Source organism: Manis javanica, chromosome 5 (assembly GCF_040802235.1).
Source record: "Manis javanica isolate MJ-LG chromosome 5, MJ_LKY, whole genome shotgun sequence".
In the NCBI taxonomy this organism is placed as follows: Eukaryota; Metazoa; Chordata; class Mammalia; order Pholidota; family Manidae; genus Manis; species Manis javanica.
Window position 1 is genome coordinate 71309126 of NC_133160.1, and position 19965 is coordinate 71329090.

The window sequence follows — 19965 nt, forward strand, 5'->3', positions numbered from 1 at the left end:
ATGCTAAAAGGGAAATGTATTGCAATACAGGTGTACCTCAGGAAAGAAGAACAATCCCAAATGAACAGTCTAAACTCACAATTAATGAAACTAGAAAAGGAAGAACAAATGAGGCCCAAAGTCAGTAGAAGGAGGGACATAATAAATATTAAAGAAGAAATAAATAAAATTGAGAATAATAAAACAATAGAAAGAATCAATGAAAGCAGGAGCTGGTTCTTCAAGAAAATAAACAAAAAAGATAAACCCCTAGCCAAACTAATCAAGAAAAAAAGAGAGACTACACACATAAACAGAATCAGAAGTGAGAAAGGAAAAATCACCACAGACACCACAGAAATACAAAGAATTATGAGAGAATACTGTGAAAAATTATACAGTAACAAACTGGAAAACCTAGAAGAAATGGAAAACTTTCTAGAAAAATGCAACCTTCCAAAGCTGACCAAGGAAGAAACAGAAAATCTGTTTAGAGCAATTACCAGCAAAGAAATTGAATTGGTAATCAAAAAACTACCTAAGAACAAAACTCTTGGACCAGATGGTTTCACTGCTGAATTTTATCAAACATTTAGTGAAGACCTAATACCCATCCTCCTTAAAGTTTTCAAAAGGTAGAAGAGGAGACAATACTCCCAAACTTATTCTACAAGGCCAACATCACTCTAATACCAAAACCAGGCAAAGGCACCACAAAAAAAGAAAATTACAGACCAATATCCATGATGAACATAGATGCAAAAATACTCAACAATATATTAGCAAAATGAATTAAAAAATACATTGAAAAGATCATCCATCATGATCAAATGGGATTCATTTCAGGGATGCAAGGATGGTAGAACATTCAAAAATCCATCAACATCATCCACCACATCAACAAAAAGGACGACAAAAACCACATGATCATCTCAGTAGATGCTGAAAAAGCATTCAACAAAATTCAGCATCCATTCATGATAAAAACTCTCAACAAAATGAGTATAGAGGGCAAGTACCTCAGCATAATAAAGGCCATATATGACAAACCCAAGCCAACAATATACTTAACAGCGAGAAGCGGAAAGCTTTTCCTTTAAGATTGGGAAGAAGACAATGACACCCACTCCCCCCACTTTTATTCAATATAGTACTTGAGGTCCTAGCCACACAGACAAAACAAGGAAATAAAAGGCATCCAGATAGGCAAGGAAGAAGTTAAACAGTCTGTGTTTGTGGATGACATGATATTGTACATAAAAAACCCTAAAGAATCCACTCCAAAACTCCTAGATCTAATATCTGATTTCAGCAAAGTTGCGAGATACAAAATTAATACACAGAAATCTGTTGCATTCCTATACACTAATGATAAACTAGCAGAAAGAGAAATCAGGAAAACAATTCCATTCACAATTGCATCAAAAAGAATAAAATACCTAGGACTAAACCTAACCAAGGAAGTAAAAGACCTATACCCTGAAAACTACGGGACACTCTTAAATTAAAGAGGACATGACTAAATGGAAATTCATCCCATGCTCTTGGCTAGGAAGAATCAATATTGTCAAAATGGCCATCCTGCATAAAGCAATCCCTATCAAAATACCTACAGCATTCTTCAATGAACTAGAGCAAATAGTTCTAAAATTCATTTGGAACTACAAAAGACCCTGAATGGCCCAAGAAATCCTGAGAAGGAAGCATAAAGCAGAGGGAGTTACACTCCCTGACTTCAAGCTCTACTACAAAGCCACAGTAATCAAGACAATTCGGTACTGGCACAAGAAGAGACCCATAGACCAATGGAACAGATTAGAGATTACAGATATAAACCCAAACATATATAGTCAATTAATATATGATAAAGAGCCATGGATATACAATGGGGAAATGGCAGCTTCTTCAACAGCTGGAGTTGGCAAAACTGGACAGCTACATGTAAGAAAATGAAACTGGATTATTGTCTAACCCCATACATGAAAGTAAACTCAAAATGGATCAAAGACCTGAATGTAAGTTATGAAACCATGAAACTCTTAGAAAAAAATATAGGCAAAAATATCTTGAACATAAATATGAGCAACTTCTTCATGAATATATCTCCCCAGGCAAGGGAAACAAAAGCAAAAATGAACAAGTGTGGCTATATCAAACTAAAAAGCTTCTGTACAGCAAAGGACACCATCAGAAGAACAAAAAGACATCCTACAGTATGGGAGAATATATTCATAAATGTCAGATCTGATAAAGGGTTGACATCCAAAATATATAAAGAGCTCACACGCCTCAATAAACAAAAAGCAAATAATCCAATAAAAAAATGGGCACAGGATCTGAACAGACACTTCTCCAAAGAAGAAATTCAGATGGCCAATAGACACAGGCAAAGATGCTCCACATCGCTAATCATCAGGAAAATGCAAATTAAAACCACAATGAGATATCACCTCACACCAGTTAGGATGGCCACCATCCAAAAGACAAATAACAACAAATGTTGGCGAGGTTGTGGAGAAAGCGGAACCCTCCTACACTGCTGGTGGGAATGTAAATTAGTTCAACCATATGGAAAGCAGTATGAAGGTTCCTCAAAATGCTCAAAATAGAAATGCCTTTTGACCCAGGAATTTCACTTCTAGGAATTTATCCTAAGAGTGTAGTAGCCCAGTTTGAAAAAGACATATGCAGTCCTATGTTTATCGCAGCACTATTTACAATAGCCAAGAAAGGAAGCAACCTAAGTGTCCATCAGTAGATCAATGGATAAAGAAGATATGGTACATATACACAATGGAATATTATTCATCCATAAGAGGAAAACAAATCCTACCATTTGCAACAACATGGATGGAGCTAGAAGGTATTATGCTCAGTGAAATAAGCCAGGTGGAGAAAGACAAGTATCAAATGATTTCACTCATTTGTGGAGTATAACAACAAAGAAAAAAGTGAAGGAACAAAACAGCAGCAGACTCACAGAACCCAAGAAAGGACTAACAGTTGCCAAAGGGAAAGGGACTGGGGAGGATGGGTGGGAAGGGAGTGATAAGGGAGAAAACAGGGCATTACGATTAGCACACATAATGTAGTGGGGTGGGGACATGGGGAGGGGCAGTATATACAGAGGAGACAAGTAATGATTCTATAGCATCTTACTACACTTATGGACAGTGACTGTAATGGAGTATGTGGTGGGGACTTGATAATAGGGGGAGTCTAGTGACCATAATGTTGTTCAAGTAATTGTACATTAACAATATCAAAATAAAAAACATATATAATAATAATAAAATAAATAATAAATAAATAAAAATAAAAAGAATTTGTTGATGAAGCAAGTTTGATGGTACCCTTCCTCTGCCTGCCCTCTATAAAGGAAATAATATACATTCACATGTTAAATGCTCAAAAAAAACCTAACTATTAAGTGGTTGGATAGAATTGAACAGCCATGATAGCATCAAAAACAAGGAAAATGAATTAATGAGAATTGGAGTTTTTTTTTTTTTATTATTTTTTATTGAAGGGTAGTTGACACAGTATTACATTAGTTTCAGGTGTACAACACAGTGATTGAACATTTATATACATGATAATTCTAGGTACCAGCTATCACCATACCAAGTTGTTACAATATTTTGACTATATTCCTTATGCTATACATTACATCCCGGTTACTTATTTATTTTACAGTTGGAAGTGTGTACTTTCTTTTTTTTGTGAGGGCATCTCTCCTATTTTTTTTGATCAAATGGTTGTTAACAACAATAAAATTCTGTATAGGGGACTCAATGCTCAATGTATAATCATTAAGCCACCCCAAGCCTAATTTTCGTCAGTCTCCAATCTTCTGAAGCATAACGAACAAAGAACTGATGTATTTTTTTTTATTTTGAGAGGGCATCTCTCATATTTATTGATCAAATTGTTGTTAACAACAATAAAATTCTGTATAGGGGGATCAATGCTCAATGCACAGTCATTAATCCATCTCAAGCCTAGTTCTCTTCAGTCTCCAATCTTCTGAAGCATAACGAACAAGTTCTTACATGGTGAACGAATTCTTACATAGTGAATAAGTTCTTACATGGTGAACAGTACAAGGGCATTCATCACAGAAACTTTCGGTTTTGATCACGCATTATGAACTATAAACAATCAGGTCAAATATGAATATTCGTTTGATTTTTATATTTGATTTATATGTGGATCCCACATTTCTCCCTTTATTATTATTTTTATTTTTAATAAACTGCTGAAGTGGTAGGTAGATGCAAGATAAAGGTAGAAAACATAGTTTAGTGTTGTAAGAGAGCAATTGTAGATGATCAGGTGTGTGCCTGTAGACTGTGTGCTAATCTGAGCTACACAAGGGCAATAAAACATCCATGGATGCAGAAGCTTTCTCTCGACACGGGGGGAGGGTGGGGATGAGGTTCTAAGCTTCACCACTGTTGTTCCCCAATTTCTCACCTGATGGCCCCCCTGCGACTGTGCCTGTCTTAGGTTGTTCCTCCCTTGAGGAATCTTACCCGTCTCTGGCTAACCAGTCATCTTCGGGGCCATATAGGGAAATGTAAAGTTGGTAAGTGAGAGAGAAGCCATATTGTTTGAAAAGGTTAGCTTTTCACTTCTTTGCAGATTTATTCCCTGTGGCTTCTATGTCGAGCACTTGTCTCGAGGTATCTTTACCACCTGGAGGAATTATGATACTCGCTAAATTCGATATGAGGCACGAATTCTATTTAAGGGTTGTAATTAGGAAGGAAGAAGAAAAGCTATAGAGGTAGCATATGGAAGAAAACATGGGAGGATTGATTATTTCTTTGACATATCTTCTTGTAGAGTACCTTAAGCATGTATAGGTTTTAAACTACTAACTAACTTGTGCACACATGTTAACATAATAGGAATACGGTGACATAAACAAAGCAAATCTATAATTACCAGCCATCTCCAGTGAAGCCAAGAAAACCAGTTAGGCACCCTAGGCATTTGTGAAAAGTAGTCTATGATATGATGGATATTGTCCAACTGTACTTGAACAGTCTGAGAGAAGTCAGACAAATTAAAGCAATCCTTTTCTGGGATCTGTTCACATCCCAAATGTTCTTTTAACGGTAGATAGTCTATAGTCATAAGATTTTGGAGCACTACAATTTGCCCCCCTCCCAACTCCTGATTGAGTTCCAACAGTACAGATCTGGTCAAATTCGTTGTCTCACTGTATGCACATGCCAGCCTAGACATCTCCCTCCTCATTCCAGTGGCAAGTCCAGGAAACGGTGGGGTGGACGCAGCCACATCCACAGCATCGCCCAGATCCCTGTGGAATCTTTTTGATGGTCATCCCCTGGCATGAGTCCTCCAGAGAGTGCTGATGCCGGAAGCTCTTCCCCATATCGTATCTTACTTCATTTTCTGGGTAGCCAAGCTAGGCCTTGATCTTCTGCATATCAACAAACAGACCCTTTGCCCACACTTTGACATGCCCTCTATGCCACTGTGTAGAACTCATTGGAGGTCAGCACACAGGAACTGATTTTTTTTAAATCTTTAATCTACACTTAGATAAAGAATACTATGTTTACTATGCTCTCCCCTATATCAGGTCCCCCCTAAAAGCCACATTACGGTCACTGTCCATCAGCATAGCAAAATGTAGAATCACTACTTGTCCTCTCTGTGTTGTACAGCCCTCCCTCCCCTTTCTCCCTCCCCCCACTATGCATGCTAATATTAATACCCCCATTCTTCTTCTACCCCCCTTATCCCCCGCTGCCCACCTATCCTTCCCAGTTCCTTTCCCTTTGGTACCTGTTAGTCCATTTTTGGGTTCTGTAATTCCGTTGCTGTTTTGTTCCTTCAGTTTTTCCTTTGTTCTTATACTCCTCAGATGAGTGAAATCATTTGGTATTTCTCTTTCTCCACTTGGCTTCTTTCACTGAGCATAATACTCTCCAGCTCCATCCATGTTGCTGCAAATGGTAGGATTTTTCCTCTTCTTATGGCTGAGTAGTATTCCATTGTGTATATGTACCACATCTTCTTTATCCATTCATCTACCGATGGACATTTAGGTTGCTTCCAATTCTTGGCTATTGTAAATAGCACTGCAATAAACATAGGGGTGCATCTGTCTTTCTCAAACTTGATTGCTGCGTTCTTAGGGTAAATTCCTAGGAGTGGAATTCCTGGGTCAAATGGTAGGTCTGTTTTGAGCATTTTGATGAACCTCCATACTGCTTTCCACAATGGTTGAACTAATTTACATTCCCACCAGCAGTGTAGGAGGGTTCCCCTTTCTCCACAGCCTCGCCAAAATTTGTTGTTGTTTGTCTTTTGGATGGCAGCTATCCTTACTGCTGTGAGGTGATACCTCATTGTAGTTTTAATTTGCATTTCTCTGATAATTAGCGATGTGGAGCATCTTTTCATGTGTCTGTTGTCCATCTGAATTTCTTCTTTGGAGAACTGTCTATTCAGTTCCTCTGCCCATTTTTTAATTGGGTTATTTGTTTTTTGTTTGTTGAGGTGTGTGAGCTCTTTATATATTCTGGACGTCAAGCCTTTATCAGATCTGTCATTTTCAAATATATTCTCCCATACTGTAGGGTTCCTTTTTATTCTATTGATGGTGTCTTTCGCTGTACAGAAACTTTTCAGCTTAATGTAGTCCCACTTGCTCATTTTTGCTGTTGTTTTCCTTGCCCAGGGTGATATGTTCAAGAAGAGGTCACTCATGTTTATGTCTAAGAGGTTTTTGCCTATGTTTTTTCCCAAGAGTTTAATGGTTTCATGACTTACATTCAGGTCTTTGATCCATTTTGAGTTTACCTTTGTATATGGGGTTAGACAAAGGTCCAGTGTCATTCTCCTACATGTAGCTGTCCAGTTTTTCCAGCACCATCTGTTGAAGAGACTGTCATTTACCCATTGTATGTCCATGGCTCCTTTATCAAATATTAATTGACCATATATGTTTGGGTTAATTTCTGGAGTCTCTAATCTGTTCCACTGGTCTGTGACTCTGTTCTTGTGCCAGTACCAAATTGTCTTGATTACTATGGCTTTGTAGTAGAGCTTGAAGTTGGGGAGTGAGATCCCCCCTACTTTATTCTTCTTTCTCAGGATTGCTTTGGCTATTCAGGGTCTTTGGTGTTTCCATATGAATTTTTGAATTATTTGTTCCAATTCATTGAAAAATGTTGCTGGTAATTTGTTAGGGATTGCATCAAATCTGTATATTGCTTTAGGCACGATGGCCATTTTGATGATATTAATTCTTCCTAGCCATGAGCAGTGGATGAGTTTCCATTTGTTAGTGTCCCCTTTAATTTCTCTTAAGAGTGACTTGTAGTTTTCATGGTATAGGTCTTTCACTTCTTTGGTTAGGTTTATTCCTAGGTATTTTATTCTTTTTGATGCAATTGTGAATGGAATTGTTTTCGTGATTTCTCTTTCTATTGGTTCATTGTTAGTGTATAGGAAAGCTACAGATTTCTGTGTGTTAATTTTGTATCCCTCAACTTTGCTGTATTCCGATATCGGTTCTAGTAGTTTTGGAGTGGAGTCTTTAGGGTTTTTTATGTACAATATCATATCATCTGCAAATAGTGACAGTTTAACTTCTTCTTTACCAATCTGGATTCCTTGTATTTCTTTGTTTTGTCTGATTTCCATGGCTAGGACCTCTAGTACTATGTTAAATAACAGTGGAGAGAGTGGGCATCCCTGTCTGGTTCCCGATCTCAGAGGAAATGCTTTCAGCTTCTCACTGTTCAGTATAATGCTGGCTGTGGGTTTATCATATATGGCCTTTATTATGTTGAGGTACTTGCCCTCTATTCCCATTTTGCTGAGAGTTTTTATCATGAATGGATGTTGAATTTTGTCAAATGCTTTTTCAGCATCTATGGAGATGATCATGTGGTTTTTGTCTTTCTTTTTGTTGATGTGGTGGGTGATGTTGATGGATTTTCGAAAGTTGTACCATCTTTGCATCCCTGGGATGAATCCCACTTGGTCATGGTGTATGATCCTTTTGATATACTGTTGAAATCTCTTTGCTAATATTTTATTGAGTATTTTTGCATCTACATTCATCAGGGATATTGGTCTGTAATTTTCTTTTTTGGTGGGGTCTTTGCCTGGTTTTGGTATTAGCGTGATGTTGGCCTCATAGAATGAGTTTGGGAGTATTCCCTCCTCTTCTATTTTTTGGAACACTTTAAGGAGAATGGGTATTATGTCTTCTCTGTGTGTCCAATAAAATTCCAAGGTAAATCCGTCTGGCCCCGGGGTTTTGTTCTTGGGTAGTTTTTTGATTACCATTTCAATTTCTTTGCTCGTAATTGGTTTGTTTAACTTTTGTGTTTCTTCCTTGGTCAGTCTTGGGAGGTTGTATTTTTCTAGGAAGTTGTCCATTTCTTCTAGGTTTTCCAGCTTGTTGGCATATAGGTTTTCATAGTAGTTTTTAATAATTCTTTGTATGTCTATGGGGTCTGTCGTGATTTTTTCATTCTCATTTCTGATTATGTTGATTTGTGTTGATTCTCTTTTTCTCTTAATAAGTTTGGCTAGAGGCTTATCTATTTTGTTCATTTTCTCAAAGAACCAGCTCTTGGTTTCGTTGATTTTTGCTATTGTTTTATTCTTCTCAATTTTGTTTATTTCTTCTCTGATCTTTATTATGTCCCTCCTTCTGCTGACTTTAGGCCTCATTTGTTCTTCTTTTTCCAGTTTCGATAGTTGTGATGTTAGACTATTCATTTGGGATTGTTCTTCCTTCTTCAATTGTGCCTGGATCACTATATACTTTCCTCTTAAGACTGCTTTCACTGCATCCCACAGAAGTTGGGGCTTTGTATTGTTTTTGTCATTTTTTTCTATATATTCCTTGATCTCTGTTTTGATTTGTTCATTGATCCATTGATCATTTAGAAGCATGTTGTTAAGCCTCCATGTGTTTGTGAGCCTTTTTGTTTTCTTTGTCGAATTTATTTCTACTTTTATACCTTTGTGGTCTGAAAAATTGGTTGGTAGAATTTCAATATTTTGGAATTTACTGATGCTCTTTTTGTGAGCTAGTATGTGGTCTATTCTGGAGAATGTTCCATGTGCACTTGAGAAGAATGTATATCCTGTTGCTTTTGGATGTAGAGTTCTATAGATGTCTGCTAGGTCCATCTGTTCTAGTGTGTTTTTCAATGCCTGTGTGTCCTTACTTATTTTCTGCCCAGTGGATCTATCCTTTGGGGTGAGTGGTGTGTTGCAGTCTCCTAAGCTGAGTGCATTGCAGTCTATTTCCCTCTTTAGTTCTGTTAGTATTTGTTTCACAAATGCTGGTGCTCCTGTGTTGGGTGCATATATATTTAGAATGGTTATATCCTCTTGTTGGACTGAGCCCTTTATCATTATGTAGTGTCCTTCTTTATCTCTTGTTGCTTTCTTTGTTTTGAAGTCTATTTTGTCTGATATTAGTACTGCAACCCCTGCTTTCTTCTCACTGTTGTTTGCCTGAAATATGTTTTTCCATCCTTTGACTTTTAGTCTGTGCTTGTCTTTCGGTTTGAGGTGAGTTTCTTGTAAGCAGCATATAGATGGGTTTTGCTTGTTTATCCATTCTGTTACTCTGTGTCTTTTTATTGGTGCATTAAGTCCATTTACATTTAGGGTGACTATTGAGAGATATGTACTTATTGCCATTGCAGGCTTTAGATTCGTGGTTACCAAAGGTTCAAGGTTTGCTTCTTTAGTATCTTACTGCCTAACTTAGCTCGCTTATTGAGCTGTGATATACACTGTCTGGAGATTCTTTTCTTCTCTCCCTTCTTATTCCTCCTCCTCCATTCTTCATATGTTGTGTGTTTTGTTCTGTGCTCTTTTTAGGAGTGCTCCCATCTAGAGCAGTCCCCGTAAGATGCCCTGTAGAGGTGGTTTGTGGGAAGCAAATTCCCTCAGCTTTTGCATGTCTGGGAATTGTTTAATCCCGCCATCATATTTAAATGATAGTCGTGCTGGATACAGTATCCTTGGTTCAAGGCCCTTCTGTTTCATTGCATTAAATATATCATGCCATTCTCTTCTGGCCTGTAGGGTTTCTGTTGAGAAGTCTGATGTTAGCCTGATGGGTTTTCCTTTATAGGTGACCTTTTTCTCTCTAGCTGCCTTTAAAACTCTTTCCTTGTCCTTGATCCTTGCCATTTTAATTATTATGTGTCTTGGTGTTGTCCCCCTTGGATCCTTTCTGTTGGGGGTTCTGTGTATTTCTGTGGTCTGTTCGATTATTTCCTCCCCCAGTTTGGGGAAGTTTTCAGCAATTATTTCTTCAAAGAGACTTTCTATCCCTTTTCCTCTCTCTTCTGCTTCTGGTACCCCTATGATACGGATATTGTTCCTTTTGGATTGGTCACATAGTTCTCTTAGTGTTGTTTTGTTCCTGGAGATCCTTTTATCTCTCTCTATGTCAGCTTCTATACGTTCCTGTTCTCTGGTTTCTATTCCTACAATGGCCTCTTGCATCTTATCCATTCTGCTTATAAATCCTTCCAGGGATTGTTTCACTTCTGTGATCTCCTTCCTGACATCTGTGATCTTCCTCCAGACTTCATCCCATTGCTCTTGCATTTTTCTCTGCATCTGTGTCAGCATGTTTGTGATTTTTATTTTGAATTCTTTTTCAGGAGGACTGGTTAGGTTTGTCTCCTTCTCAGGTGTTGTCTCTGTGATCTTTGTCTGCCTGTAGTTTTGTCTTTTCATGGTGATAGAGATAGTTTGCAGAGCTGGTACAAGTGACAGCTGGAAGAGCTTTCCTTCTTGTTGGTTTGTGGCCTTCCTCCTCTGGGAGAATAGCGACCTCTAGTGGCTTATGCTTGGCAGCTGTGCACATACAGGGCTTCTGCTACCTGCCCGGTTGCTATGGAGTTTATCTCCGCTGTAGCTGTGGGCGTGGCCTGGCTTGGGCTGCTCCTCCAAAATGGTGGCGCCCCGTTGGAGGGCGAGTGGCCGGGAGGCTATTTATCTCTGTAATGGGCCTCTGTGCTCCATTTTGCCCAGGGGGTTAGAGTGCCCAGAGATCCCCAGATTCCCTGCCTCTGGACTAAGTGTCCTGTCCTGCCCCTTTAAGACTTCCAAAAAGCACTCTCCAAACCAAAACAACAACGGCAACAACGAAAGAGGAAAAAAAAAAAAGGAAAAAAAAAATGCATGATTTTCTGTGTCCTCAGGCACCGGTCTCAGGCTCCTGCTCACCGATCTTGCTGCCTTGTTTCCCTAGTATTGGGGTCCGTGTCCCTATAAGGCTTCCAAAAACACTAGCCAAAAAAAAAAAAAAAAGGGAAAAACGCTCAATATTGTTTGTCCTCAGGCACCGGTCTCAGGCACCCGCTCACCGGTCTTGCTGCCCTGTTTCCCTAGTATTGCGGTCTCTGTCCCTTTAAGGCTTCCAAAAAGCACTCGCCAAAAAAAAAGGGAAAAATGCACGATTTTCTTTGTCCTCATGCGCCGGTCTCAGGCACCTGCTCACCGGTCTTGCTGCCCTGTTCCCTAGTATTGCGGTCCCTGTCCCTTTAAGGCTTCCAAAAAGCACTCGCCAAAAAAAAAGGGAAAAACGCGCGATTTTCTTTGTCCTCAGGCACTGGTCTCAGGCACCCGCTCACCGCCCTTACTGCCCTGTTTCCCTGGTATTGGGATCCCTGTCCCTTTAAGGCTTCCAAAAAGCACTCGCCAAAAATAAGAAAAAAACCGCTCCGGTTTCTTTTCACCCGCTGGGAGCCGGGGGGAGGGGCGCTCGGGTCCCGCCGGGCTCGGGCTGTATCTTACCCCCTTCGCGAGGCGCTGGGTTCTCGCAGGTGTGGATGTGGTCTGGATGTTATCCTGTGTCCTCTGGTCTCTATTTTAGGAAGTTGTCTTTGTTATATTTTCATAATTCTATGTGGTTTTGGGAGGAGAGTTCCTCTGCTCTACTCATGCCGCCATCTTGGCTCCGCCTCTCAGAATTTGAGTTTTGAACAAAAGTCTAAGAACTGTATCATACAGTTTAACCTCCTTGTTAAATAAGGGAAAAACTGAAGACCAAAGGGGTTGAGTAATTTTCATTTTTTATGTTGGCAGACTAAGTACAACACTCAGTGTATAGTCTCCCCATAACTCAAACACAAGGAAGAAGGTTATATGGCAGTAGGGAGGTGAAAGGGCTCCCATGGGCTGTGGTCCAGATATGATACTGCATAATGTCAGAACCCATTTCCTCCACCAAAGACTGGTCTTGTGATTTCAAATTAGATCAGTTTATCCCTTCTATATTGCCACATAGGAAAGGAAGAAGAGCTTTTCTTCTCCCCCACAAAATAATCCACAGATGTTTTGTGTGTTTTCTTGAGGAAAAGTTAGAATGTCTTTAAAAAAATATTCCAGCTTTTGTGTAGTGAAAGAACATAGAAATTATACTTCAGAGGATCACAAAAATGCCAAGAAATGTAATGAAAAGTATGCTTTACATGTGATTCTATTCTAAAAGTCTGTTAGGATACCAGTGATTTGAAGAATCATTTCTTATTCAACATAAAGTCCTGCCTTTCATGGGCAATGGCTTATCTACATTACAGTCATTTGCAAGAGAATCCAGTTTTTAATTGCAATCAACATATGTTCAAAATCCTGCCAAAGTGAATTATGGGAATATTTGTATTTAATAGCCAAAGTCTCCTATGGAGACTTCCATGTATGTATACATTGCCAGTAGTAACACATCTAAACTCCTTAATTTCACCATTGCTTGTTATTTCCTTATACACTGATTCTGTGTGCCATATAGTTCTTTAACTTCATGCTTATTACTGTCACCTTACCTAATCAACACCCCTACTGTTTTTCCTTCCCTTCCATTACTTCAAACTTGATTTGAAATTTACTTCTTCCATGTGAGTATTGCCTGTTAAATAGATTGATTCATTTTTCATAAAGTTTTGTTTCACTAGGATCCCCTTCTGTCCTAGCAATGGAAGATGATCAATGAAGAAGTCAATCCTATGGCTTAGGGAACCAGAAGGACTCCCTGTAGACAGAAAGAAAACACCCAGGTTGTAGATCAACTAACAGAGAAATCACCCTGTGTTAAAAGTCGGATGAACCATAGGAAATACTTTAGCTGAGTTTTACCATTAAATACATATAACTGGACTATTTTTATAGCTTTTTTCAAAGGTCAGCATATATTTAAAGACTGGTATTGAACATTTTAAAGGAAAAAATCTGAAATAACTACCTTAGACTTTTTAAAGCCAATGTGTTCATACTGTATGAATTTCACTCTTTGTTCTTTTCTAAATCCAAAGAGCAAATTACCAATTGTATCTTTTTTAATATAAATACTACAGGTGAATTGAAAGAAATTAAGCAAGATATCTCCAGCCTTCGTTATGAACTTTTGGAGGACAAGAGCCAAGCAACTGAGGAGTTAGCCATTCTAATTCATAAACTCAGTGAGAAACTGAATCCCAGCATGCTGAGATGTGAATGATTCAGTAACCTGGAATTATGGCTTTGACTATAGCACAAATGTGGGCAATAATATTTCTAAGTATGAAATACTTGAAAAACTATGGTGTAAATTTTTAGTATTAACTACTTTTATGTGAATCTTTACAAGTTAGATCTTGATGATTTATTGTTTTATCACATGAAAATGGTCTTCATTTTAATTGTCTGCCTTGACATTATAAACAATGACAGGCCATTGTATTTAAAGGCCCAATATTACTACATTACTGACATTTCTGTCCATTTTAGAATAAACTCTACATCTTTGTACTATCTGTTTGCCTCCAAGATACTGTAAGCTCCTTGGCAGGGACAATGTCTTATATATCTTTGTGTCTCCAGCATCTAGTACAGTGCCTGGTACATCGTAGGTGCTCTATAAATGTTGAAACCAACTGAACTGCCAACAAAATAAAAATAAAAATGCCATCATTACATAGTATGACTTCCTTCCCCAGTGCTAAAGAGACTTCTTTTTACTAGAAACTGAAGAAATTTTATAACTGGCTACGATTTGGTGAGATTTTCTTAGAAATTTTGGCATCACTGATAATCCTAGAAACTTTGAGCCTTGAGTGAAGAATTTAATGATGAAATGGGTTAATAGAAAATATAATTACATTGCATATTTAAGTTTCAAATAATTGTCCAAAACAATAAAGATTTTTCTAAAGTACATACTATTTGCTTTTTGTCTTAACTTTTCCTGTTTTTCAAAAATGTGAATTTAGTCAGTGGGCTGGTGAATTTTCTTAAAGCTAGGGGTTATGCAGGGTTGTTATTTTGTTGCACTCTCCTTATTTCTGCTTCTGGTGCCTTAATGCTAAATAAGACATCAACAACTGATTTTTTTGTCTATTAGAACCATTCTGAATTTGGAGGGTATGTTTGCGGGAAGAACTAGGAAAGAAAAGTGGCTGTATACCTGAAAATCATGTGCAAGCATCACCACTGAAGGTGTGTTATATCTTTTTGAGGCATCTCTTGCCATATTTACTTACAATGATGCACATCCTTTCTCTTATCAAAGCATTTCAATTACACTTTCTACATAAAACTGAAAAAATGGAAATGTTGAATGAAAAAGCATCAGATTCAGCTGAGGACATTCAAGACTTGGAGTCTTGAATGAAAATAAAACTCCTAACATCTATGCCCTCTGAGTACATACATCCTTTTTTTTTTTTTAGTCCATGCTTCTCACAGCTGTGGAGCTCTCAACATAGGTCACTTTTCCTTTATTTACTATGCTTATGTAAAACTGTTATGTTCTTAACATTTCCTTTTTTTCCTCTTTCATAGTTGTTAGGTAGTAGTCAAGAAGGAAAATATGATGCTAAGGAATGGTGAACACTATTGATGTCCTGCCCAGATCCCCTTTAATGGACCAGTGCAGGCATCTCCCAGATACTATGAGCGTTGGCTCCTTAACAGTTCAAAGCCATCCATTTCCCTAGGGCGCCTTCAGCTGGATGTTATTGCCTCCCCATCCCTATACCAATGGCCAAATGACTGGTCTGGAGACAAAAAATGCTGGTCCCCTGTCTCGAAATAGGCCCATCATTTTGGTGAACTTGGTGCTCCGGAAGGGTTTAGGCAGAAACCAGACACCAGCTGTGACCGAATCTTTGTTTAGCTTTTCCTTCTGTCTTATCCTGTTATTCTCCATCCTTTTCTCTTGAGAGTATCTCCTCAGTGAATCACCACATCCAAATCTTTTCAGTTTTTGCTCTTAGGGAACCCATCCTAAAACATAGGTATTACTGTGGTAACACAGAGACCAGGAGGTGAAGATTACCTCAGGGGATGGCTGTCAGAGTTAATACTTCTTTGAGGTTTATAAGAGTCCTGAGCCAGCAAGTCCTAGCCTCATTCATAGTTATAACAGGGCTTTTGGGTCTAAAAGCAAAGGCCAAAGAAGTCAGTGGGGCAACTCAGAGAAGGAAACATTTTAACAGGGCCAAAAACAAGTTGTCTAGCAAAAGACATTCAGGTGCTTATGATCAATTAGAGAATTATCAAAGTCCAATATCTCTTAATTTTTTACCACTTTGCTGTTCTTAGTTTTTCTTTCAGTTACAGATAACATAAAGGAAAGGAGGTAACACTCAAACTGCTTAAGTTCACTGTTTAAAATGTTTGGCACTTTGTAAGCACTTTGGTATCAAATTTGCCATTGATTCGATGGAATTCACAATATGTTGATGCTGCCAGGCAGCCGCGTCTGGGGCAGTCTTTTCCCATGCAGTGGGCAAAACCTCAGTTCAGATCCTGGAGGGTTCTTGACTCTGAATGAAAAAGAATTGTCAGTCAGATCAAACAAGTGCCAGCATGGAAGGAATTCATTAAAGCAAGAGTAGAAGCAAATGTCAGTAGCCATGCAGGCAGTAGAGAGCAAAGAATAGAGTGAGGAAAGGAAAGTTCATTGAACTCCTGCTTGGCATAGAACAAATCCCTTGCCAGTTCTTAAAGGCAGTTCACTTGGTGTTCAGTGTCTGCTTGATCTGCACAGCCTGGGAATTGTATCCCTACCACACTAGGATTGGGGGAGCTGGGAAACATTGGAAGGAGTGAGTTTTATGTTCTGAGAACTTCTACTTCTCCACTGGTCTGAAATAAAACAGGGAGAGAGAAAAGGATTGTGTTAAGACTAGAGAGCTGAATGAAACAGCAAAGTGACAAAGACACTTTACACCAGAGGTGGAGGTTGGAGAGTTATATCTTTATCATGGAAAAGAGTTCAGAGACAAAGTGCAATAGGCTTATGCAACAAGAAAGCTTATTTGCAGAGACAGTACACCCTCAAACACAGGTAACCTCAAAGAGGAGGCACATGTAAGGGTTTAGGGTTTGGGGTTTTATAGGGCCTTTTGGGTAGGGGTTGGCATAAGGCGTGATGCATACAGATGATTCATAATTCCTTTGAAGTTTTGTTTTAAGAATAGGGTAATTTAGGTGACTTCTTTGATCTGGATCTCAGCATTCTTCATCCACATAGGTCCATTTACACTCTGGAGGTCCATCTCTCGTCCTTATTACAAAGTTACTTAATTGATTAAGGGGCTGGAGGAAGAGGAAAAACAGCATATAAATTAAATTAAAGATAACCTGGGGCTTTTTTGCCGGCTAAGTAGATTTTACAATGGCATGAGTCTTGTCTCATTTCCCGCTCTATCTCATGAGAAGCTTGGATTCATATACTTGAAATAAAAAAGGGAACTATGTAAAATACTATCAAGTGTCTTCCAAGAGTTTTGTGCACTAGAAAAACTTAGAAATGACATATGTATTATGATTTTTAAAAGCAAATTTAGTATAATTCAGGATAATTCTCTTATCCAATTGTGTCCATTATATTTTGCTTTTGAATTCATAAGCCAAATAAAGGCAGCTTTTGTGACTGGGAAGGTAACATATCTAACAGACAACGTCAAAAGGGAACTGAAGCCACATTAATTGTTGTCAGTGCCCTGGGACAAATCACTTCACTTCTCTGGTCTCATATCTTATTCAGTCCTACAAGGTTATGTTAGAAGTTGGGGTTATGGACATCATAGAGATGTTTCGGGAGGTTGATATCATAATCCAAAGTACTGATCTCTCTTTCCATGACTTTATTTTTTTTAAATCAGTCTAAAAGAGTTATTTGTTATTATTATTTTTTCACTTTCAAAACAAAACTTTGAGGGCTTCTAAGTTCATACTCCATTAGTGGAGACTCCATTAGTTTATACTCCATTATACTCATGACTCAGTCACTCAACCAGCCACCTCTGGCTATGTGATGGTTTTAACTGTAATGCAATTTAATTCCTTTACTTCTTAGTCATAAATTTATTTTTGGGTGCTTTGAGACCACAGCATAAGGTTACAAGTTACTGAAGAGCTTAATAATTCTGTAAATTTGTCTCAAGGCAATTTTTAATCACATCTGAATACAATCCTTTTCAGGGATTTTTTGTTGTTGTTGGTTTGTTTTTAGGTAGCTCACCAAGAGACCTCTAGAATCTTAAAATATGTTAAAAAGGGAAAATATATATGCAATTTTGTCTAACTTGGCATTTCATTTTTGTGAATTATTTGAGAAGTACTAATTTGAGTTTGTTTTCTGTGAATTAGGAGAATATTCAGTAACACAGTTGATTATGTGAAGTTAACATTAGCTTTGGAAATTAGGCCAGAGGCTGCTTTGTGTACCTGTCTGGGAAACCACAGATACTCACATGCTCTCTTAACACAAGCTGGGTACTGAGAAAATGTTAAGAATTGAATTGAGTAATTTTTTGTCTATTTTTGATGCTGTGTTATAGCCTTGTTTCAATGTTTTAAAATAAATTTAATATTCAAAATAAATTATTTTCTTCTACAGAAGTAAAATAGTGGGTATCATTGTAAAATGGAAAATAAGCATTTCTTGTATATGTTTTGTTCCAAATACTGTAAAGATTATATAAAGATGAATTTTACAATGCTATCTTAAATAATATTGCAATCTAAAATAAAATACGTTTTCTTTAAAGTTACATCTCTTCACAAAAATTTCCATTTTACACAAAATTACAAAATCACACAATGAAATAATTATTAAAATTTCTAAGGGCTTTGAAAGATTATATACTACTATGAAAATGGTTTGTGAATCCAAAAGGGAAAACATTGGATTAATTGTTTCTAAGATTTCACCCAGCCCTGGAATACTTTTCATACTTGCCAAACATCATTTTTAAAAAAGATAATTTCTGCCCACTCCACCAGGTTTTTCAGTAGTTTGGTTTGTTTGTTATAATGTAAAAACATAGCCATAGTGATATCAGTACCATTTTTCTTAAGTTGCTGATATGTGTTGCCAGGATTAGAAAAGGGAACCAAGAGAACAGACAGTGGGAGGATTTGGTACCTACCAGCTTAGACTGCCCTTTATCAGAACCCAAAATCACCTGGACAGTGAAATTGCTAGTCTGGAAACTATGCACAGTTAAAGGATTCTTATAAACTCTTTGTTAAGTTAATTTTAAATTTTATTTTACAAAAATTTATTTTTAAATTGTTAAACTTCATTAAAAATACTGCAAACATCTTAAGGAAAACAGACAACAGGAAGAGCAAAGCTTTAAATGCCTCCATTTACAAACAACTAAAGTATTTTTGATACATTTCTTAATCTTTTCCTATAATTGTAATCATAATGTACACATAATTTTTTGTTTTTATTATTTTCTTGAACACTTTCTGTATCATTATGCAGCTTCATTATTTTCACTGTCTGTGGCTGCATAATAGTCCACAAAATGAATGTACCATTCCCTCATAATTGGACAGGTCTCCCTATTTTAGGTAGTACCTCAATTAGGACTTCCTACTTTGTGTTGTTTTCACTGACTAAATAACCCAGAATTGGGGTTATGCGTTAAAAACATAATCACACATTTATAGGTTTGGATACATTTTGCTAAATTGCTTTGGAAAAGGGTTTTATTGCTAGCACAGTTTGATGCTTTACATCCCTTCCTACAACATATAGTAGTATTGTTTAAATCTTGTTTCATTTGAAAGGCAAAATAGGTATTTTGCTTTAATATTCATTGCAAGTGAAGGTAATAGATTTCTGTAAGTTTGTTCAGTGACCACTTTGTGAATTATTTGTTCATGTTTTTACCTGCTTATTAGAATAATAGTATTTTTATTAATTTATGTGAGTGGTTTATAAAGGTATTAATTTTTTGTATATATTTATCCCAAATTTTAGTTTATATTTTTTAAGTTTTGTGACATAATAAAATGTTTAATCTTTATTTTTCATGTCTGCTTTTTCCTTTGTGGTTTCTTCTATTCCACTTTAAATCAGACAAGTTCTTTTCTGTTAAGGGCTGAGTTATGTCCCCCATAAATTCATGTGTTGAAGTCTTAACCCGGATACCTCAGAAAGTGACTGTATTTGGAGACAGGGCCTTTAAAGAGACAATGAAGTTAAAGTGAGACCATTAGGGTGGGCCTTAATCCTGTCCGACTGATGTCTTTATTAGAAAAGGAGATTAGGGCAAAGACACAGAGGGAACACCATGTGAAGACACGGAGAGGATGCCCATCTACAAGCCAAGGAGAGAGGACTCAGAAGAGTGGTTTGGTTCCCTGCTGACCCTGATCCTATATTCCTAGCCTGTGAGACCTGTGAAAAAATAAATTCCTGAGGCTTAAGTCACCCAGTTTGTGGTACTTTGTTATGGTGGCCCTAGCCAATTCATATACCTTCCAACTCCCTAAATTCTACAGCATTCTGTGCAATTCTATTTTCTCCTATCTCTGTTGCTTCACATTTCAATTTACTTCTAAAATTTCTATGTTTTCGTTGAGTCTAAATTGATACATATTTTCCCCCAGTTGCTACATAGCTAACCCATCTTCAGGCATTGTTGTCTATTTTATTATTGAGTTACTTTAGCC

General features: G+C 37.6%; 1 protein-coding gene across 6 annotated transcripts in view; it reads left to right on the forward strand.

Annotated features, from left to right (window-relative positions):
* Nucleotides 1-14902, forward strand: part of TRPC3 (transient receptor potential cation channel subfamily C member 3) — a 71739-nt gene extending 56837 nt beyond the window's left edge. For 3 of the 6 annotated variants that reach the window (XM_017665307.3, XM_073237094.1, XM_017665309.3), the window contains one exon: nt 13362-14901. In XM_017665307.3, coding sequence (XP_017520796.3) covers nt 13362-13504 — 143 coding nt within the window. In that variant the 3' untranslated portion in view covers nt 13505-14901. Of the gene's footprint in view, nt 1-13361 lie in introns of all 6 variants that reach the window. The other 3 variants (XM_017665308.3, XM_037001023.2, XM_073237093.1) reach the window with 2 other exon arrangements.
* Nucleotides 14903-19965: the final 5063 nt, after the last annotated feature.